Source organism: Gracilinanus agilis, chromosome 1 (genome assembly GCF_016433145.1).
Source record: "Gracilinanus agilis isolate LMUSP501 chromosome 1, AgileGrace, whole genome shotgun sequence".
Classification (NCBI taxonomy): Eukaryota; Metazoa; Chordata; class Mammalia; order Didelphimorphia; family Didelphidae; genus Gracilinanus; species Gracilinanus agilis.
Window position 1 is genome coordinate 98,373,429 of NC_058130.1, and position 16,658 is coordinate 98,390,086.

Sequence of the window (16,658 nt, forward strand, 5' to 3'; positions counted from 1 at the left end):
CGCGGCCGTTCCCCTCCCTCCGAGCCCCAGTCTGGCAGGACCACCCTCCCGAAGGGGGAGAAGGCTGGGCTCTGAGGGACTGCGAGCCGAGGAAGAGGAAGGGGGACACGCGGGCGTCAGGGAGCCGCGGGCCGGCCGGTCCGGAGGGACGAGCCTTCGGGCAGCTCCCGGGCTGGGGGCCGCTATTGCTGCTGCTGCTGCTGCTGCTGCTGCTGCCAGGGGGTGGCCGAGGCGAGGGAGCTGAAGCTCTGGCTGATGAAGGTGGCATGGCCGGGGAAGGGGGAGGGTTTGGAGACAATGTCGGCTCCATGATCAGTGCGGGCCTTGGCATTCTCACGGAACGTCAGCCTGTACGTTTCAATCTGTAGTGAGACAGGGGAGGCGATGGGGACACAGGAGGGGGGAGGGGGGAGACCGAGAGGGGGAGGGGGGAGTTATCGGAAGGGGGGATGGAAGACGAGACCAGAATATCATCGTTAGATGCCTGGAAAATAAAAGTTAAGTAGCTCATTAAAACGTGGGCAGACACCTCTTTGGAAAAGTTTCAATTTGAAGAAGCAAGCTCGCCAGATCCCTTGTTGGAGCCCGCCGAGCCAGGCAGAGCTGGGGGGCACAGAGGAGGCACGGCCAACTTACTTGTCTCCTGGATCTGGGTGTCGAAGGTCTGAGTTTCCCTTTGGTCACCACCCACTGAGGGGGTTAGGTGCCCTACGCCATTCGCCTGCGTGTTGGGGCCTGCCTGGGCCTCAGGGGGCTCCCCGCTTGGAGGGGCCAGGCACAGCGGAGCCACCTCGCCGCTCCCCTCAGTCTACAATGAAACAGTGGGGTGGGGAGGAGACAATGGACGATCAATAGGAGGATGAGGTGAGATGGGGTGACGATGGAGGTCCTAAACATAGCCGGCCCCTGCTCCCAGCGTCCCCAGATATGCCTGGCCAAGTCTCCCTGCTGCTCTGGGCCCCCTTCTGCTTCTGACAGGAGGGGGGTGGGGGCCTCATGATCGAAAAAGAGAAAACCCCTTTCTTTGGTGCCAGGCTCCAGAAAACATCCTCACGTACTTCTCATGTGGAGCTCAAGCCACCCCCTCTACAGCTCTTCCCAGAATCCCCTCAAAGGAAGTCCTAGCTCGCCAAATTGCCAGCTCTGTTCCCGCCATCTTTTATACTTCAGAGTGACACACAGCCACACACACCATCTCTGGGCTTGCTCACTTCATCCTCACTATTCTAGGGTCATCAGCCAAAGGAGTTTTAGGCCCTGCTGGGGACTACAGGGACACTGGGCTAAAAGTTGGGAATTCTGGATTCTATTCACAAACCGTTATATGCTACTGGACTCAATAGACCTCAGTTTCTACTGCTGTAATGTGAGACAGTCTAGATGACTTCTAAGGTTAATTCTAGTCCTAAAAATCTACGGCAGGGACCACTGCCTTTGTTCTCCTCTTACAGTTCCTGCAGCTCTGCATTTCACCCCCCCCACCGTAGGCACTCAATAAATGCTGACTGACCCATCCTGGCTTTTCATTCATTCTCCTCTCTGTCCTGGCTGTAACTTCAAGATAAAGGACATCATGCTACATTCTAAAAGGTCCCCAGGGAGGACGGCCACAGTTCCTTTTCCCAGAATCTCTCTGAACCTGCTAGGATGAATCCCCAAATGCTCCCCAACCCTTTTCATGCAATGGAACAAATGGCAGACAATGTCTTGGCACACAGAGCAAACCCAAAGTGCTTTGGAAGGAGGGAGTCCCAGCCTAGGAAAAATGATTATTCTCTGTGGAGCAGGTGATAGCTAGAAGCCAACTCTAAGTGCGGGAATCATGAGCAACCAATACATTGGATCCAAATAAAAATTCATATGGCACTCTCGGGCATCACAGAGGGATGGAGCCAAATACAAAAGGCTAAACATTTTTAAAAGACAGCAGAGTCAGAGGATGTGATAAGCCGGTATGTAATCAAGCAGTAGCTTGAGGCCATTTGCTATTCTCTAGGAAATAGAGCTGAGCCTAAGTTTAAATTATTGGGACCTTTGATGCCAAGGTTGGCTCTTGGGCCCAGGTGGGGAGGGGAAAGAGCTGTGGGCAAAGGTGGTATAACCTGCTTGGTTCCAGGGGAAAAGTGGAAGGTGGCTGATCAAAGGCTGAGGTGGGCTTGTTACAAAGAAGTTCCTCACCAGAGCTATCTCAGAAGGAATTGGTTCCCCTTCCTTAGGGGTGAATAACTTCTTGCCTAGCATGTGAAAAGGAGAATTGCTGTTCAAGGATAGCTGGGTCTAAACATTGTTGGGATGTCTCTTCTCATTCCCAGATTCTGGGACTCAGGATGGCCAAGAAAGCCAATGAGCTAGCAGGGGCAAGTTGGTCCTGTGTCACAAACTGAGAGAAGCATGTAGAAAAATACTTAAACCCTAGGGGTATTGCTATTGGGTTATCAATAGAAGTTGGGAGTGTTTGTGAAGTATCTCTGCCTTTTTAGGATAATACCAGAGAAGTTAATCTTTGACATATTACAGAAGAATCATCTCCTTCTGGGAATGAGGGTTGGGAAGAAGAACTGAAGAAGTTCAAAGATACCATATTGGAAAAATGAGATGTGAATTTGGGCTGCCATCCTAGGGGGAAGCATAATCTACACAGGAAAGTCCCATTTCCTAAGGGTAGGGAGCAGAGATCTGACACTGATCAATTAGACTTGAGAGTTTCTTTCTCTTTTGTCCATCTCCTTCCTTCTTCTCACGGCCCCTCACCCTCTTCCTTTTTCTCTGGGTTTGGCAACAAAGGTGGTGATGATAATGAAGTGAGTGAAGACACTGCTTGTGGGCAGATTGAGGGGCAGCGGCTGACCTCCAGTACCCCTGCCATCCCCCCACCCTGCAGGCTGGCACTACACCCTGGGCCTCAGTGCCCCAGCCCTGTGCCACACTCTTGAGGGATCTACCTTGACTGTGCCACCTGCGGGCAGGTGCCCAACATTATCCAGGGATCCCACCTTCGCCTGGGCCTTCTCCTTGAAGTTCAGCTTCTGGTTTTCAATCTTGACATCTCCTCCTCCTGGAAACATAGAGGAAGCCATGGTGAAGAGGGGCAAGCAGGGGCCTGGGGTTTAAACCCAGAGGCAAGTACTGATTCAGCATGATCACTGGACAGTCACTTTCCCCTCTGAGAGGGTCAGTTTTAGTTCAGGATCAGTAAAATGGGGAGAATACTCTTAACTCCTTCCTGAGAGGGCTGTGAGGAAAGGATTCTATAGACCTCAAGGGGCTATGGAAATACAAATTACCATGACAAACCAGGACTCCTGGGGGAGGGTGCCCACTAAAGTGCAGGCTGGAGCCCTCCCTGCCAACAGGAAGTAGAACAAGGTATGGGAAAGGACTACAATGGGACACAACCTGAGAAACGGTGGCTCCAAAAGACGAAGAAAACTGGCCAACGTGTATGTGAACTGTGGATGTACAAGAAACAAAGAGAAGCAGCAGAGAACACAGGCTAGGACTAGAAAAGGGTAAATGGCAGCATCAACAGTGCAGGGCCAAACTGGCACACACAGCATGGCAATCCCATTTCTGTGGGTGAGGCAGGCTTGGTGGGGGTAACAACACCATTCAGAGGGGCCAGGGAGGAGAAGTTCAAAGCTGGAACATCAGAGACTGGAAAGAACAAGAAAAGGCAGAGCTAACCAGGTGGAGAACACAAGTCAGAAAAGACAAGAGAGAGAGACAGACAGACAGAGAGAGAGAGAGAGAGAGATTCAGAGACAGAGAGAGAAATACAAAGCAAAAGGAAACTGCTTCAGAAAAGGGCTCTATAAAAGACTGATTGTTTTTTAAAACCTTGGTCAACTTTTGTGTTATGGAACCCCCAAATTTGTCTTTGTCCCTTGGAAACTTGCCTTCAGGGACTGACCTTGTCTTAGACTGAACATAACCCTTAAAGTATCCAAAGATCTCAGCTAAGATAGAATTAGTAGATATAATCAAATCTTAAGGACCCTTTTGTCTCAGAAGTTTCTCCCACTGTACCTAGACCTCTCCCAGGTAGTCTAGCCCCTGGCTGGAATCCTCTTTCCCTGCTCTCCAAGTAAGTCAATCAATATTTGAATACAGATATTTCTGACTCCCCAGGCCAAGTCCCTCCATGCCTCCTTTATATATCAATTTATATATTTTATAACAATATAACAATTATATATATATATATATATAATTCATATAATGTTATAATAATATAACAATTAGCAGTTGTTATGAAGACACACATTCAAATTCTTCAGCTCATTGGGAAATCCCCTTTTAAGGTGAGATGTTGTTCCCAGAGTTGCTTGGCTCTGTATGGTCTCTTGCTCATGACTCTGTGTGGTGGCGTTGTCTGCCTTCTCTTTCTAATGACTTTGGTGGTTCTGTGTTTTTCAAGGTTGACACCTTCCATCTTAGAATCAATACCATGAATTGGCTCCAAAGCAGAAGAGCAGTAAAGACAAGGCAGTGAGTTAAGTGACTTGCCCAGGGACACAGATCACTCTTCTGCCTTGGAACTGATGACACTCGGTATCAATTCCAAAACAGTAAGTAAAGGTTTAAAAAAAAAGCCATAATTGTTGAAAATTTAGAAAATGAAGCAGTGATTTTTTTTTAAAAGGAGAGGGACAAGGGGCAGCTGGGCTAGCTCAGTGGATTGAGAGCCAGGCCTAGAGATGAAAGGTCCTAGGTTCAAATCCAGGCTCAGACACTTCCCAGCTGGGTGACCCTGAGCGACTGTGTGACCCATTGCCTACTGGTTGTGGCCCTATGCTCCTAGAATGGAGTCCCAGGATAAAAAAAAAAAAAAAAGTTTAAAAAAAAAAAAAAAAAAAAAAAAAAAGGAGAGGGACAATATCACTTTATCAATAATAAGCCATACCAAACTTAATTTCTCTTACAGGCAGATAAGAAGAATGCCCTACAGTTGACTTAGATTTTAGAAATAATCATTTGACAATTTCTACCACACTATTATTAAAGGTTCTGTTATAATCTGGAGATATATGAACCGAATAATAAGGGAGAAATGAAGCTGGTTCAATGGTCAGATATAAAAATTAGTCATTAATGCTTCAAAATCAAAAGAAGCAGGTATCCTGGTCAAGTTTCTTGGAAATATTTTATTATCTCTATTTAATGACTTGGATATAAGCATACATGGCATAGATATTAAATCTGAGAGAGCCAATTTAACTTTGTAGATGATGAGGGGTGAGATCCAAAAAAACCTAAGGAGTTTAAAACATTGGTCTGAATGTAATAGGAAAAAACTTAAAAGGATGTTAACTTTTACAGAGGCTCCAAAAACTTTATAAATATAAGAAGGGGGAGAAAGCCCAACTAGTTGACTGAAAAAGGAGATTACAATGTCAAGGAGTCAATAGTAGGAAGTGGCCATCAAAAAGCTCACTTGATTTTAGGTAGACATTCGGAGAAAGTCATATTCCTTCTGCACTCTGTTCTACTCAGACAACAGACAAAGCATGTGATCAATAAGGGGAAGCATCTCTTTGGAAGGTCGTGTAGTCACTGATGTTCCCCCTTCATTCATCTGAATGTCTTCATGATGACTACTAGTGAAAGTCGCCGTGTGGGAGGAGGCCCAGAGGGAACGGCTGGGGAGTCCCAAATAGCTGGATTCAGGGCTTTCTTCTGGCACATCCTTGCTGGGGAACCCTGGGCAGGTCACAGGCCTTAATGCCTAATAAATCCTTATGAAACAGTATGGCAGAATGAAAGAGGTGCCGAGTGCTTGGCTCAGCTCTGACTTTGGGAGAATCATCTCTCTGATCTCATTATTCTGGACTGTCAAAAGAACAGGGTAGTGCTAGATTATCTTGAAAGTCCTCCCAGCTCTAAATTCTGAAAGAGCCTATTCATATTTATACAATACTTGATTATTTCATTGTCTGAGGCATTTTGGGGTTCTTCTATAAAAAACCAACAAGTCCTTTCCGTCTTCCCCAGCTCAGTTTCTATATCCACATTCTCCTTTCCCTTTTCCCAGCTATTACCAGCTCTTCTTCTTCTTACCTAGGATCAAAGGCTCTTCCAGAACCAAATCCTAAAGATGGAGGCACATCAGACCTCTGGAGTGCAAAAGCTAAAGGCAGATGACAGATCCTACAGAGATACTCCTTAAGACAGAAGCTCTTTGAGGGTGGCAAGGGGGCTCAATAGAGTGAGAGCCAGGTTTAGGGCGAGGAGGAACTAGGTTCAAAATTGCCCTCAGATACTTCCTAGCTAGGTGATCCTGAATAAGTCTCTTAACCCCCATTGCCTAGCCCTTACTGCTTTTTTGCCTTGGAACCAATATTGATTCTAAAATGGAAGGTAAAGGTTAAAAAAAAGGTTAAAAAAAAAAAAAGTGGAGCTCTTTCTTCCCCATCCAAATCCCCGTGTATTTGGCATCCGATTAGTGTGGATGAACCTCTGGCAGAGGGGGCTGCTCCCCTCCCCCTTTCCACACGTACCTGAGGACATTTCTCCCCTCACCTGCCCCTTTGCCCAGCAGCCCAACGGCAGCACTTCTTCATAGCAGGGCCATGGGAGTCCCAGGCCACTTGACTTCCCAGCCCAAGGAGAAAGAGAACTCACCAGGCTTGTGTTTGATGTTTGCTTTGGAGCCACACTTGGAGGCCACCTTGGAAATGTCCACTTTCTTGTTTTGTATCTGCACCTGGAGAGAACAGGAAAGAAGAAGGGGCCTTAGGGCGAGGTGCCCAGAGGGCTTTCACCGAGGGCCTCTCCTCTACTGAACTAAGGTAACTCATGATGACTGGCCCAAACCCTTTCTAAAGCACAGAAGTGACGAAGAGGCCGACCTTTACACTCGCCTAAGACTGACTTCTGTACTTTGACAGTATAGAAGAGGGCTGAGCAGATGCCAGCAGACCAATACAATCTCACAGAAGGTCTAGGATGAAAGGTCCACCGGACGGTCAGGGACCTGCACCCATCGGCCCCTGGCCCACAGTCCTCTCGCCACTATTCGTGGCCAGCCGGCACTTGTGAGTGGAGGAGAGCGTAAGGTTAGTGGGCAGGGACTGTTTCCATGGTGCACCTGCATCCCCAGGACCTAGGCTACCGCCATCATGCCCAGGAAATTCAAGTTCGCTCCCAAGTCACCCACAAAGACCAGAGACCACTCGTAGATGATGCTAAAGGACCAAGAGTGCCCATTATACCTTTTCTGGCCCCATCCAAGGAAGCCCGCTAACACTAAACCTATCTCTGTGTCTCGATTCCTTCTGGGAGTTTTCACTCAAATCACAATTGTGTTTGCTTCTAAATGCACTTTTCTTCACCGGGTACATTTCATGAGGTCGGTCCCAGGCCCCAGATTTCATGAACAAAATTCATTCCCTTTTCTCTTTGGTGATACTCTTCTCCTAAGCAGCACTGCCCTTCTCACTCCTTGCTGCTCATCTACATCTTGTGGAACCAAAGAGGGAAGTTTGGTGGGTGAGAGGGGAGAATGGGCCTCGGAGAGGGAGAGAGTATTGGAAAGAGAGGGAGAGAAGACACTATGAGATGTACTATAGTAACTAAGAAATAGAATCCTAAAAGGGCAATGCATGGCTGTTACAAGTGGGGTTACTAATAGGAAAAAAAAGTATTGAATACAAATCTATGGGCAAGAAAATTTTTGAGATGGGATAGAGAGGAATTTTATGGGAAAGAACAGTTTGGGATAATGACTCTATATATGCATATATCATTAGAGACAGGAAGACTAGAGAGAACTTGCCAAGGAGTGTGGAAGGTTTACAATGGAAGATGGTAACTCCCTAGGCAGAGCTGTGTTTATATTAATAGGGCCCACAGCCTTATGTTCCCAATTGGAAGGCTGGCAGCCCTGTCCACTGGGCATATACACCCAAAGGGGGAAAAGACAGAAACGTCCAAAAGTATAATATTAGAAGTAGTAATTTTTTGTTGTAGAAACAAACTAGATCCCCATCAATGGGGGATGGCTGAATGAACTATGGTATAGTAGTATAACAGAAAATTATTACAATGTAAGAAATGAATACAAAGAATGCAAAGAAGATGTGATAACTGAACTGAAATTCTGAGCAAAAAAAGCAGAAGCAAGAAAATCATATTACAAAATGGTTATAGCAAAGTAAATATAAACACTAAAATAAAGTGGAACTCAGCTTATTTACAAAAACCAGTTGTAGATCTCTGAATTTACAATGAAACCCAATTCCTTTTTCATAGTAGTGAAATGGCAGACCATAGGGCTAGACATTGCATATACTGTCAGATAAGGTCACTGTTGGTTAGTTTTGCACGTTTTTTTTGGGCACAAGGTAGGATTCAATATACCAGTCAGCCAATTAACTAGAATTTTCTAAGTCCCCACTCTATGTCAGGTACAGCTTTCAAGATACAAAGAAAGGGAAACAAAACATCCCCAAACCCCAACCAGTCCCTGCTGTCAAGGAGCTCCCAGTCTAATAGATGAAACAACAGGCAAACAACTCTGACCAATAAGAAAAACATAAGATGAATGGTGTGAAGCCTAAGATTAAGGGGGTGGGAAAGGCTTTCTTGCAGAAGATGGGACTCCAGGGTAGACTTGAAGTAAGTCAAGGAACACTGGAGATAAAAGATCAGAAGGGAGAGTATTCCAGACAGTGAAAATGTGGAGAGTCAGAAGACAGAATGTTATATTCAAGGAATAGAAAGAAGCCAGTAGACTGTAGAGCATATAGAGGGGAATAAGATGTAAGAAGACTACCAAATAAGGGGTTTTATATTTGATTCTAAATAGAACAAAGTACCATTGGAGTTTGTTGAATTGGGCCTCTGGTAGGTTGGGAAAGACAAGATATGGTCAGACTTTATTTGGAAATAAATAAAGAACCAATGGCAAGAGCAACTAGGTGGCTCAGTGACTAGAGAGCCAAATCTGAGGCTCCAATTTGGCCACAGATACATCCTAGTCGTGTGACCTTAGGCTTAACTTAGCCCAAATTGCCTAACCCTTACTGCCTGTCTGCCTTGGAACTGTTGATTAATATTATTTCTAAGACAGAAGATAAAGGTTAAAAAAAAAGTAACAAAAAAAAAATAATGAGGGAAAAGAGGGGAGGAAAAGTTAGACAGAAACTCAATCTCCAGTTTTTCACAAGGAAATTGTGAGCAAGGGGCTTTCCAGCAGTTGTGTATTCATGCATATGTGTCTATACAGGCAAACACACATATGTGGAAATGTCCTTGAACATCAAGCATAGCAAATCCTTGATTAGCATCCAGCCCATATAGGAATTGGCTCAGGTGGAGAAGACTTGGCTAGAGATTTTCTGGGCCCTTTCAGAGGGAGGAAAGAGCTGCTGGTTTTGTCTCCATTACACCACATCCAAAAATCAACCCTTCCTATGGATTCTTCTAAGAATATGTTTTCTAAATGTACAAAATAAAATACATAGAATTATTAGGGAAAACCCATATGTAAACTAATTTCAGATGTGATCCAAATTCATGGACCCAGTAAAATTTATGGATGGACTCCTTTGGGGTATCCATGTAAAGAGTCCCTGTTCTAAAGAGCTACTACCTTAGCTAACAGGTGATACATGATCTACAAAGGGCCCCCAATAGTTCTTCCATTTTACATGCAGGATCTGAGTGCTGCACTTTTCCATCATATCCTCAATACCTGGAGGTTCCAGTAAGGTGGGCATAATTAGGAATGGGAAGAGGTGGGCAGCCTCAATGACAGCTAGATCATTCTTGCAAAGCTTATGTGGCATAATTTCTAGGCCTCTCAGCATCTTGCCTTACCTGGCATCATTTCAGCTTGCCAATATTCTTGCATTTAAAATGAATGCAAATAAACACAGCTGTTACAGATGTGGGCTGGTCAAGGCAAAGATATAAAGCTACTGGATTTTGCTCATCCTGAACATGATATTCCTATTAATCTTTCCAAAGATTGTATTAGCTTTTCGGATAGCCACAAAACCTGCTGTTCAGCCAGATCTCCCAATCTGGTAGTTATACGACCAAGATTTTTAAGCTTAGCTTTGGACTTGACATTTTTGTGTATACTTGAAGTCTCTGTGATTTTGCTGGTGTCAATACACCCTCACAAGGGGACATAGACTACAGCTTCTTTCTCACTTAGTAGATGGTCTTCAAGACTTGCTGTGTCCTAAAATTTCATTGTCCTGCAATTAATCATCTTGATGATGGGCTTCTCCTACTTATCAAGGGTTAGTCCCCAAGGATAGATATGGTCTAACACTAGCCTATGCGCAGATTTTAAATTTATCATGATTACAGTTCATTTTATTACATTTTCCCCACTGTTCCCTTAAGTAAAACATTCCTGCATACTGTTACTGCTACAAATCCAATTTGATTACACATCCCTTCAAGCTTGATCTCATCTACAAAATTGCTAAGCATTCCAACAAGTTGATGGGGCAAATGACAGATCATCAGGAATACTTTGGATCAGATCAACCTCTCTCAGGAGTTCTCTCCTACTTGTTATCAATCCATTAATTACATCTCAACTAGTTCTGAATGCACCTGACTTCATCTGAACCACATCATTCTCTCTGGCTTGTTCACAAGTCTACAGAGAAAGTCTTCATCAAATGCTTTACTGAAATCCTAGTATATAGAGGAAATGCTGTGTTTATGGCATTCTCTTTAGCTATGAGCCTAATAATCTTATTTAAAAAATTAAATGAAAGGAAGTTAATTGATATAACTTGTTCTTGATGAAGTTAGTGATTACCATTTCCCATCCTAATGGCATCCAGATCTCTCCTTTAATATTGTGTTCTGGAATTTTTCCACATATCAATTGACAGTCCAACACTCTAAAGAATCTATCTTTTCCCTTCTGAAAATTAGAATCACATTTTTTTTATCTTGTAGGCTTTAGTACAATTCCTCTTCTCTGCAATTTTAAATACTACCCAGGGTGGATCAGCATTCAAACTTCAAAGTTTGCTTTGAACCTTGAAATGAAGTTTATTTGGATCTATCCAGGCCTAAAGATGAAGATTTATTTTTGAGAAACTTCAGATATTCTTCAAATGCTTCCTCATTTATCTTAAGTTTCAACTACCCTTAAGAACTGAATGGTTTCAGGCAAGTCATTAAAACCTCTGAGGCCTTCCTTTTCCTTATTGGGAAATAAAGGGTTTGGACTACAACTCAGGTTTTTAACCTTTTTTGTGTCAATGTGGTGAAAACTAGGGACCTCTTCTCAAAATAATGCTTTAAATGAATAAAATAAAATATGTAAGTTTACAAAGGAAAATATAGGTTAGTGAAAATAACATTTTTTTTTTACATTTTCGTTGTAAAGATATACTTTTTATCTTTATTTGTCCAAAACCTCTGTAAGGACCACCAAAGGGTTCATGGACTCCAGGTTAAGAATCCCCAAACTAGATCTCCTAAGTCTTTCATATTTAACTCTATGATCCTGTGACATTTGAAATATCCAGCATTATTACAACCCCTAGTTTAGATATTGTCTCCTCAGAATTACTATGCATCCACACTACTAACCCTTCTCTTCCACTAACTGTCATACGTGGCAGGTGAAACTATATTTACATCATCATTGCCCTCAGCAAGGAAATGAAACACATTCAGAGCCAAATCAGGATTCTACCTCGCTACTGTCCAGAGGAAGAATCCAGGTAAGCCGGGTGTCAAGAATGGAAGTTTCAAAGGAAAGCATCCGCAGTAGAAAGCATCCACAATAGAAGGGATGTTCTTTTTCATTACAATGCAGAGAGGAGGACATTATCACCCAGAGATGGCAGCACTATCTTATAAGAATGACCTGATTTCCTTCTCTTATCGGTGTCTCATGAATGAAAGGATTTGTGGGGTCATTTACCCTTCCAACGTGCTGTCCTTTCTATCTGCAGAGTCAAGAGCTAGCAAAAGGTTATTTTAGGAATATAGACAAAGGAAGAATCGTTCCTTGATGCTCCACTGGCTGTTGTTTCTCCTGTTCAAAAGTACCACCCCCATGCACACCTTAATTTATGATCTATTTTAATTTCTGTGTCTGGAAGCATGCATAATAAGCTATATATATAGAAACATCCAAGGAGTTGGGACCCTGCAGAGCCATGTCCTTGGTGGGTAGACTTTTCCGTTTTTAACATCACCTGCTCTTGGCAAAACATTCATTTTTTCTCAGGTTTCTTCAGGGTAGCCAGGGGGACTTCAGCTCTTTTAATTTCCTTTATCTTTTCTATATCAAATGAAATTATCCCAAACCATAAATTTTCTCCAAACAGTAACTGTAAAGCATTATCAGTTCTTGTGTTCTTGGCAAAGGCAGCAGAGATCTCCTTTCATAAAAAGTAGGGGATTAGGCTCTCTCCTGTCCCTTCTGACACTGCTGCACTCGTGCTAAGTGGAGAGCAGACTGTAGACCGCTACTCCCAGGTACCAAGGAATGCCACTTCTAGGGAGAGTTAGTAGAAAGACAAACTGTCCAGAGCCCATACTTACATTACCACCTCCAGGGACATGCTTAATATTGTCCTTGGAACCACACTTGGATTGAACATGGCTGTAGTTCACTTTTTTGGAGACTATCTGGACCTGGAGCGTTAGAGAATGGAAAAACAACACAAGGGGAGACGACTGGTTAGAACTGGCACACGGCGGACAGGGAGTCCACATAGGACAACTGTGACGAACAAGCAAAGAGAGTTATGTTAAAGCCTGAACCCAACCTCAAAGGAACAAAGAGAGGTGAGTCTGTAGAGGTGGAAAGAAGGGGAGTGAAGGAGACAGTAAACAAACAAGAATACGAAGAAGCAAACATGGTGGCTGTGGGGATAAGCTTAATAATCCTCAACTGTTCTCCCATCACCGGGGCCAGTTATTGGCTGGGCCCAATCCTAGTGCACATCCCTTCCTGGATTCATGGGATCATGAGACTTCCTTGTGAGTACATTTATCCTGTGTAAAAAAATTCACTTATTGGTCTCCAGGGCACCCTTCCTTTTCTACTCCCCAAATGCTTTAGGCACCAACACTTGGCCATTATATAGCCATGCTTCATTTGCAAAAACTAATTGGCTCCCCTACATAAGGTCCCAAAGGGGTGTTTTGCCATCCAAGAGCTGAGTACTTTGCTCTAACACTGAACTCCAGATCTCAGCTGCTCTGAAAAAGCAAAGACTGCATGGAAATTCATTGGGTACCAGTTAATTAGACACAAATCTGATGCCAACAGGAAGAGACATTGTTCAGCAATAAATGAACATGACCCCCCAAAGCTCATGATATTTAAATAGCAGCTTCCAAAATCTGCCTTAGACGGCTAAACACAAGCCGGAGGACAGACTTCAGCCGTAACATTATACATGGCTACCACACGCAGAACAAAAAAGTGCTGCTGGCCTCTAGGCCCCTTCTACTGTGCTCTAGTTTTCCCCTAAATTTCTCTCCAGTTCTGAATAAAGTCCCACATCTTTGCTACTCTGGGTACCTTGTTTTATGCTCTTTGCAATTTCTGTCAAAAGAATCCTCTGCCTTAAACGTGGGAGTTTTCATCAGAAAGATTTTTTAAGGTTCTCCTGGCATTGTAGTGGTGAGAAGAGCAGGCACCAGCTTCCCCCCGACTCATAACCATGTATAAGATGGTCTTATCTAGAGGTAGAAAAGAATCAACCTCAAGGCAAAACTTCCATTAAGCCACAGATCACAATGACTCTCTTTCGTTTCAGGTCCCCAAAGTCTTCCAGACTTAGAATTAAGGGGCTGCGAGCCTGTGGCTGGTACCTGAAGCCCCTCACAATACTGGAGGCTCTAGCAGACAGACAGGTCTCTTCTGGATTACTGACTGAGGAACAACGAGATCTGGCATCGTGAGGGTTGGATACAAGGAACGTGCCTGCCATTCACTGCAGCATTGCCTTAAGCGACTCTCCAAGCCTCCGTGTTCTTCATCTTGCTCTACAGCCCGTGGCCACCACGGCCCAGGCACCGCTCGTGGCTGCTTCTCGCCAAAGGCACGACTTCCAGCAGCCACAAGGATGGCAGAAGTATTCTATTTGTCAAACAAGAGGATCCTAACAGTTCTGAGGGCTTTCCTGCAAGGTCCTTCCTAGAGGAATCCTCAGTCCAGGGCTGGTATTATATTCTGGCATCTAGAACAGCACGCAGCTTCGCTGGGGGTCTTTAAGGAGTTTTCTGCTGCTATGCTGCCAACATCTGCATGGAACGGTGATGGCTGAACTTGGGATTAACTATGGACAAGGGCAGCCAGGTAGCACAGTAAATCTAGCACTGATCCAGAGCCAAGAAAACTTGAGTTCAAATCGGGCCTCGGACCATTACTGGCTAGCTGTAGGCAAGTCATTTAATCTCTGTTTGCTTTAAGCTTCCTCAACTCTAAAATGGGGATAATAACATCATCTACACCTCACAGGACTGTTGTGAGGACTAAATGAGATAACAATTATAAAGCACTTGCCACAGAGCCTGGCACATGGCAGGCTTTATATACATTTATATTCTTTATCCCATCCCAATGGAGAATTTTATGATATGGGTTGGTACTTGGGGGGTGCTAAGTATAAGAGAAACAATCATATTGGGGCAGCTAAGTAGCTCAGCAGACACAGTGCCAGCCCTGGAAACAGGACATTCTAGGTTCAAATGTGGTCTAAAACACCGTGTGACCATGGACAAGTCACTTACCCCCCCTTCACCTATCCCATTTCACTCTTCTGCCTTAGATTAATACTTAGTATCAATTCCAAGACAGAAGGTAAAGGTTTTGGAAGGAAACCCTCCCCCCCAATCATATCTGTTCTTTTGGAGGTGAAGATAAGCTAAAGGTGTTTATCTATTTTTTAATCTGCTTTAGGGTAATGGCAAACTTCAATTTTGAAATAGTTTTCTTCTTTCACCAGATTTTGGAAATCTTTAAGGTGTCCAGCTGATAGTTTTCAAACTAAAAAAATGAACCATCATCTCACCAACAGTTCTGTTTTTGCCCTGGACATGCAGCTGTTATACTTGGGCAATTCCTGGCTATACCCTAAGGCCCCAGAAGAAACGGTGGCAGAACAGAGCAGCTCCCTCAGCTTGAATATGATTTTTTTTAAAAATGGGTATTTTCTTTCCTGAAGGTAGAGTATGCCACAGAAATCTCTCATCCTTTGGTCAGTTTGGGAAATATTTCTATTCAAAAGAACTAATGCCTTTCTGCATCTCAGGTGGAGGTTATGGAAAACTGTTACGGTAGTAGTGGATATTTTTACTTTTATTTTGGCTGAGAAGTTATTCTTTATAGATTTGAAATATTTAGTGTGATCTCCCCTAAATTCCTAGAGGATGTCTGAGGAAGCAGGTGCTTTTAGATCCCTGTGATAGGTTTGCTGACAGTAGGGATTAATATGGAGAAGGGGACACAAAGGAAAAAAAGAGGGGGCCAAGGTGACAGAAGAAAGAAGTGTAATAGTTTGAGACAAGAAAAAGAGGCTCAGAGTAGAAGAGATGCTTTTCTGAGCCTCCATCCTCAACAGGTGAAAGTCTCAAACAAAACTCACTTTCCCAGTGGGCTGTTTTTGGGCACTCTCTTTTGACTCAGCTGCTTTAAAGGTGGTGGCTGTTTTAGAGACTGCACTGGGTTCAGGTTTTCGTGTTGTACCGATGACCTCTGTTTTTTTCTCTACTTTGGCCTAGATGGAGACAAATGGAGGGTGATTTCAAACCAAGAGCACCAGAGTCCAAACTTAGAGGAATGGGACAGAGGAGACCAACTGAGCTGTCATAGCCAATAGCTCCTTTTTTTGCAGGCAAAGAAGAGCAGGGAGAGGGGAAGGAAGGAAGGGATCATTCCAGGGATGCAAAGGAACAAGAGCCAAAACAGATACACAGTGCCTCCCTCACTCCTAGGAGGTCACAACAATTGAGGGAATTTCCAGGTAGAACACTGGGGAGGAAGACGGATAAATCAAGCTAAAGAGATCCCCATTCATTCACCAAAGGACAAAGATTCCATTTGTAACTCTCCTGGGTAAAAGGTTTGTGGTCAGCCCTGTCCCCTTACCCATGACTTCCTGTCAGTAAATAAGTACTGAGTCTGTGGGAACTAAATCCAATGGCAATACCACAAAGTGGTTCAGTTTAACTTCTAGAGCTAGGGAAGATCTGAATTAGAATCCTACACATGCGCCCATGGACAAGCTATTTCCCCAGTCTGACCCTCAGTTTCTTTATCCATAAAATGATTATAACACACCTATGGTACCTTCCTCATAGGGTTTTTAATAGGCTCAAATACTACATACACACATACACACATACACACACACACACACACAAAATATACATACATACATATACATATATATATATTTATTTATTTATTTGTTTGTTGGTTTATTTATTTGTTTATTTATGAGGTGCTTTGCAGACTTTAAAAGTCAATGATTCTGTCCAACACTGTAAGGAAAGACCTTCATAAACCACAGAGCACTAAAGAAAATTCAGCTGACACCCTTCTCTTCCTCTTTTCTGAGGAAGACATCTATATTCTGAAGGTAGGAAGGAGTTATAGCAGAAAGTAGCTGTAATATTCTGCCAGGTTAGGTTAGGTTGATTTCTGTTTCACATTT

At 43.8% G+C, this 16,658-nt stretch overlaps 1 protein-coding gene across 6 annotated transcripts in view; it reads right to left on the minus strand.

Moving 5' to 3' along the window:
* Nucleotides 1-272: 272 nt before the first annotated feature.
* The window catches only part of MAP4 (microtubule associated protein 4), a 248,111-nt gene continuing 231,725 nt past the window's right edge, over nucleotides 273-16,658 (minus strand). For 3 of the 6 annotated variants that reach the window (XM_044683185.1, XM_044683249.1, XM_044683062.1), the window contains exons 18-23: nucleotides 15,588-15,719; nucleotides 12,532-12,624; nucleotides 6,622-6,703; nucleotides 2,943-3,055; nucleotides 637-808; nucleotides 380-484 (exon numbers count right to left, since the gene is read on the minus strand). In XM_044683185.1, coding sequence (XP_044539120.1) covers nucleotides 477-484; nucleotides 637-808; nucleotides 2,943-3,055; nucleotides 6,622-6,703; nucleotides 12,532-12,624; nucleotides 15,588-15,719 — 600 coding nt within the window. In that variant the 3' untranslated portion in view covers nucleotides 380-476. The other 3 variants (XM_044683131.1, XM_044683311.1, XM_044683375.1) reach the window with 3 other exon arrangements.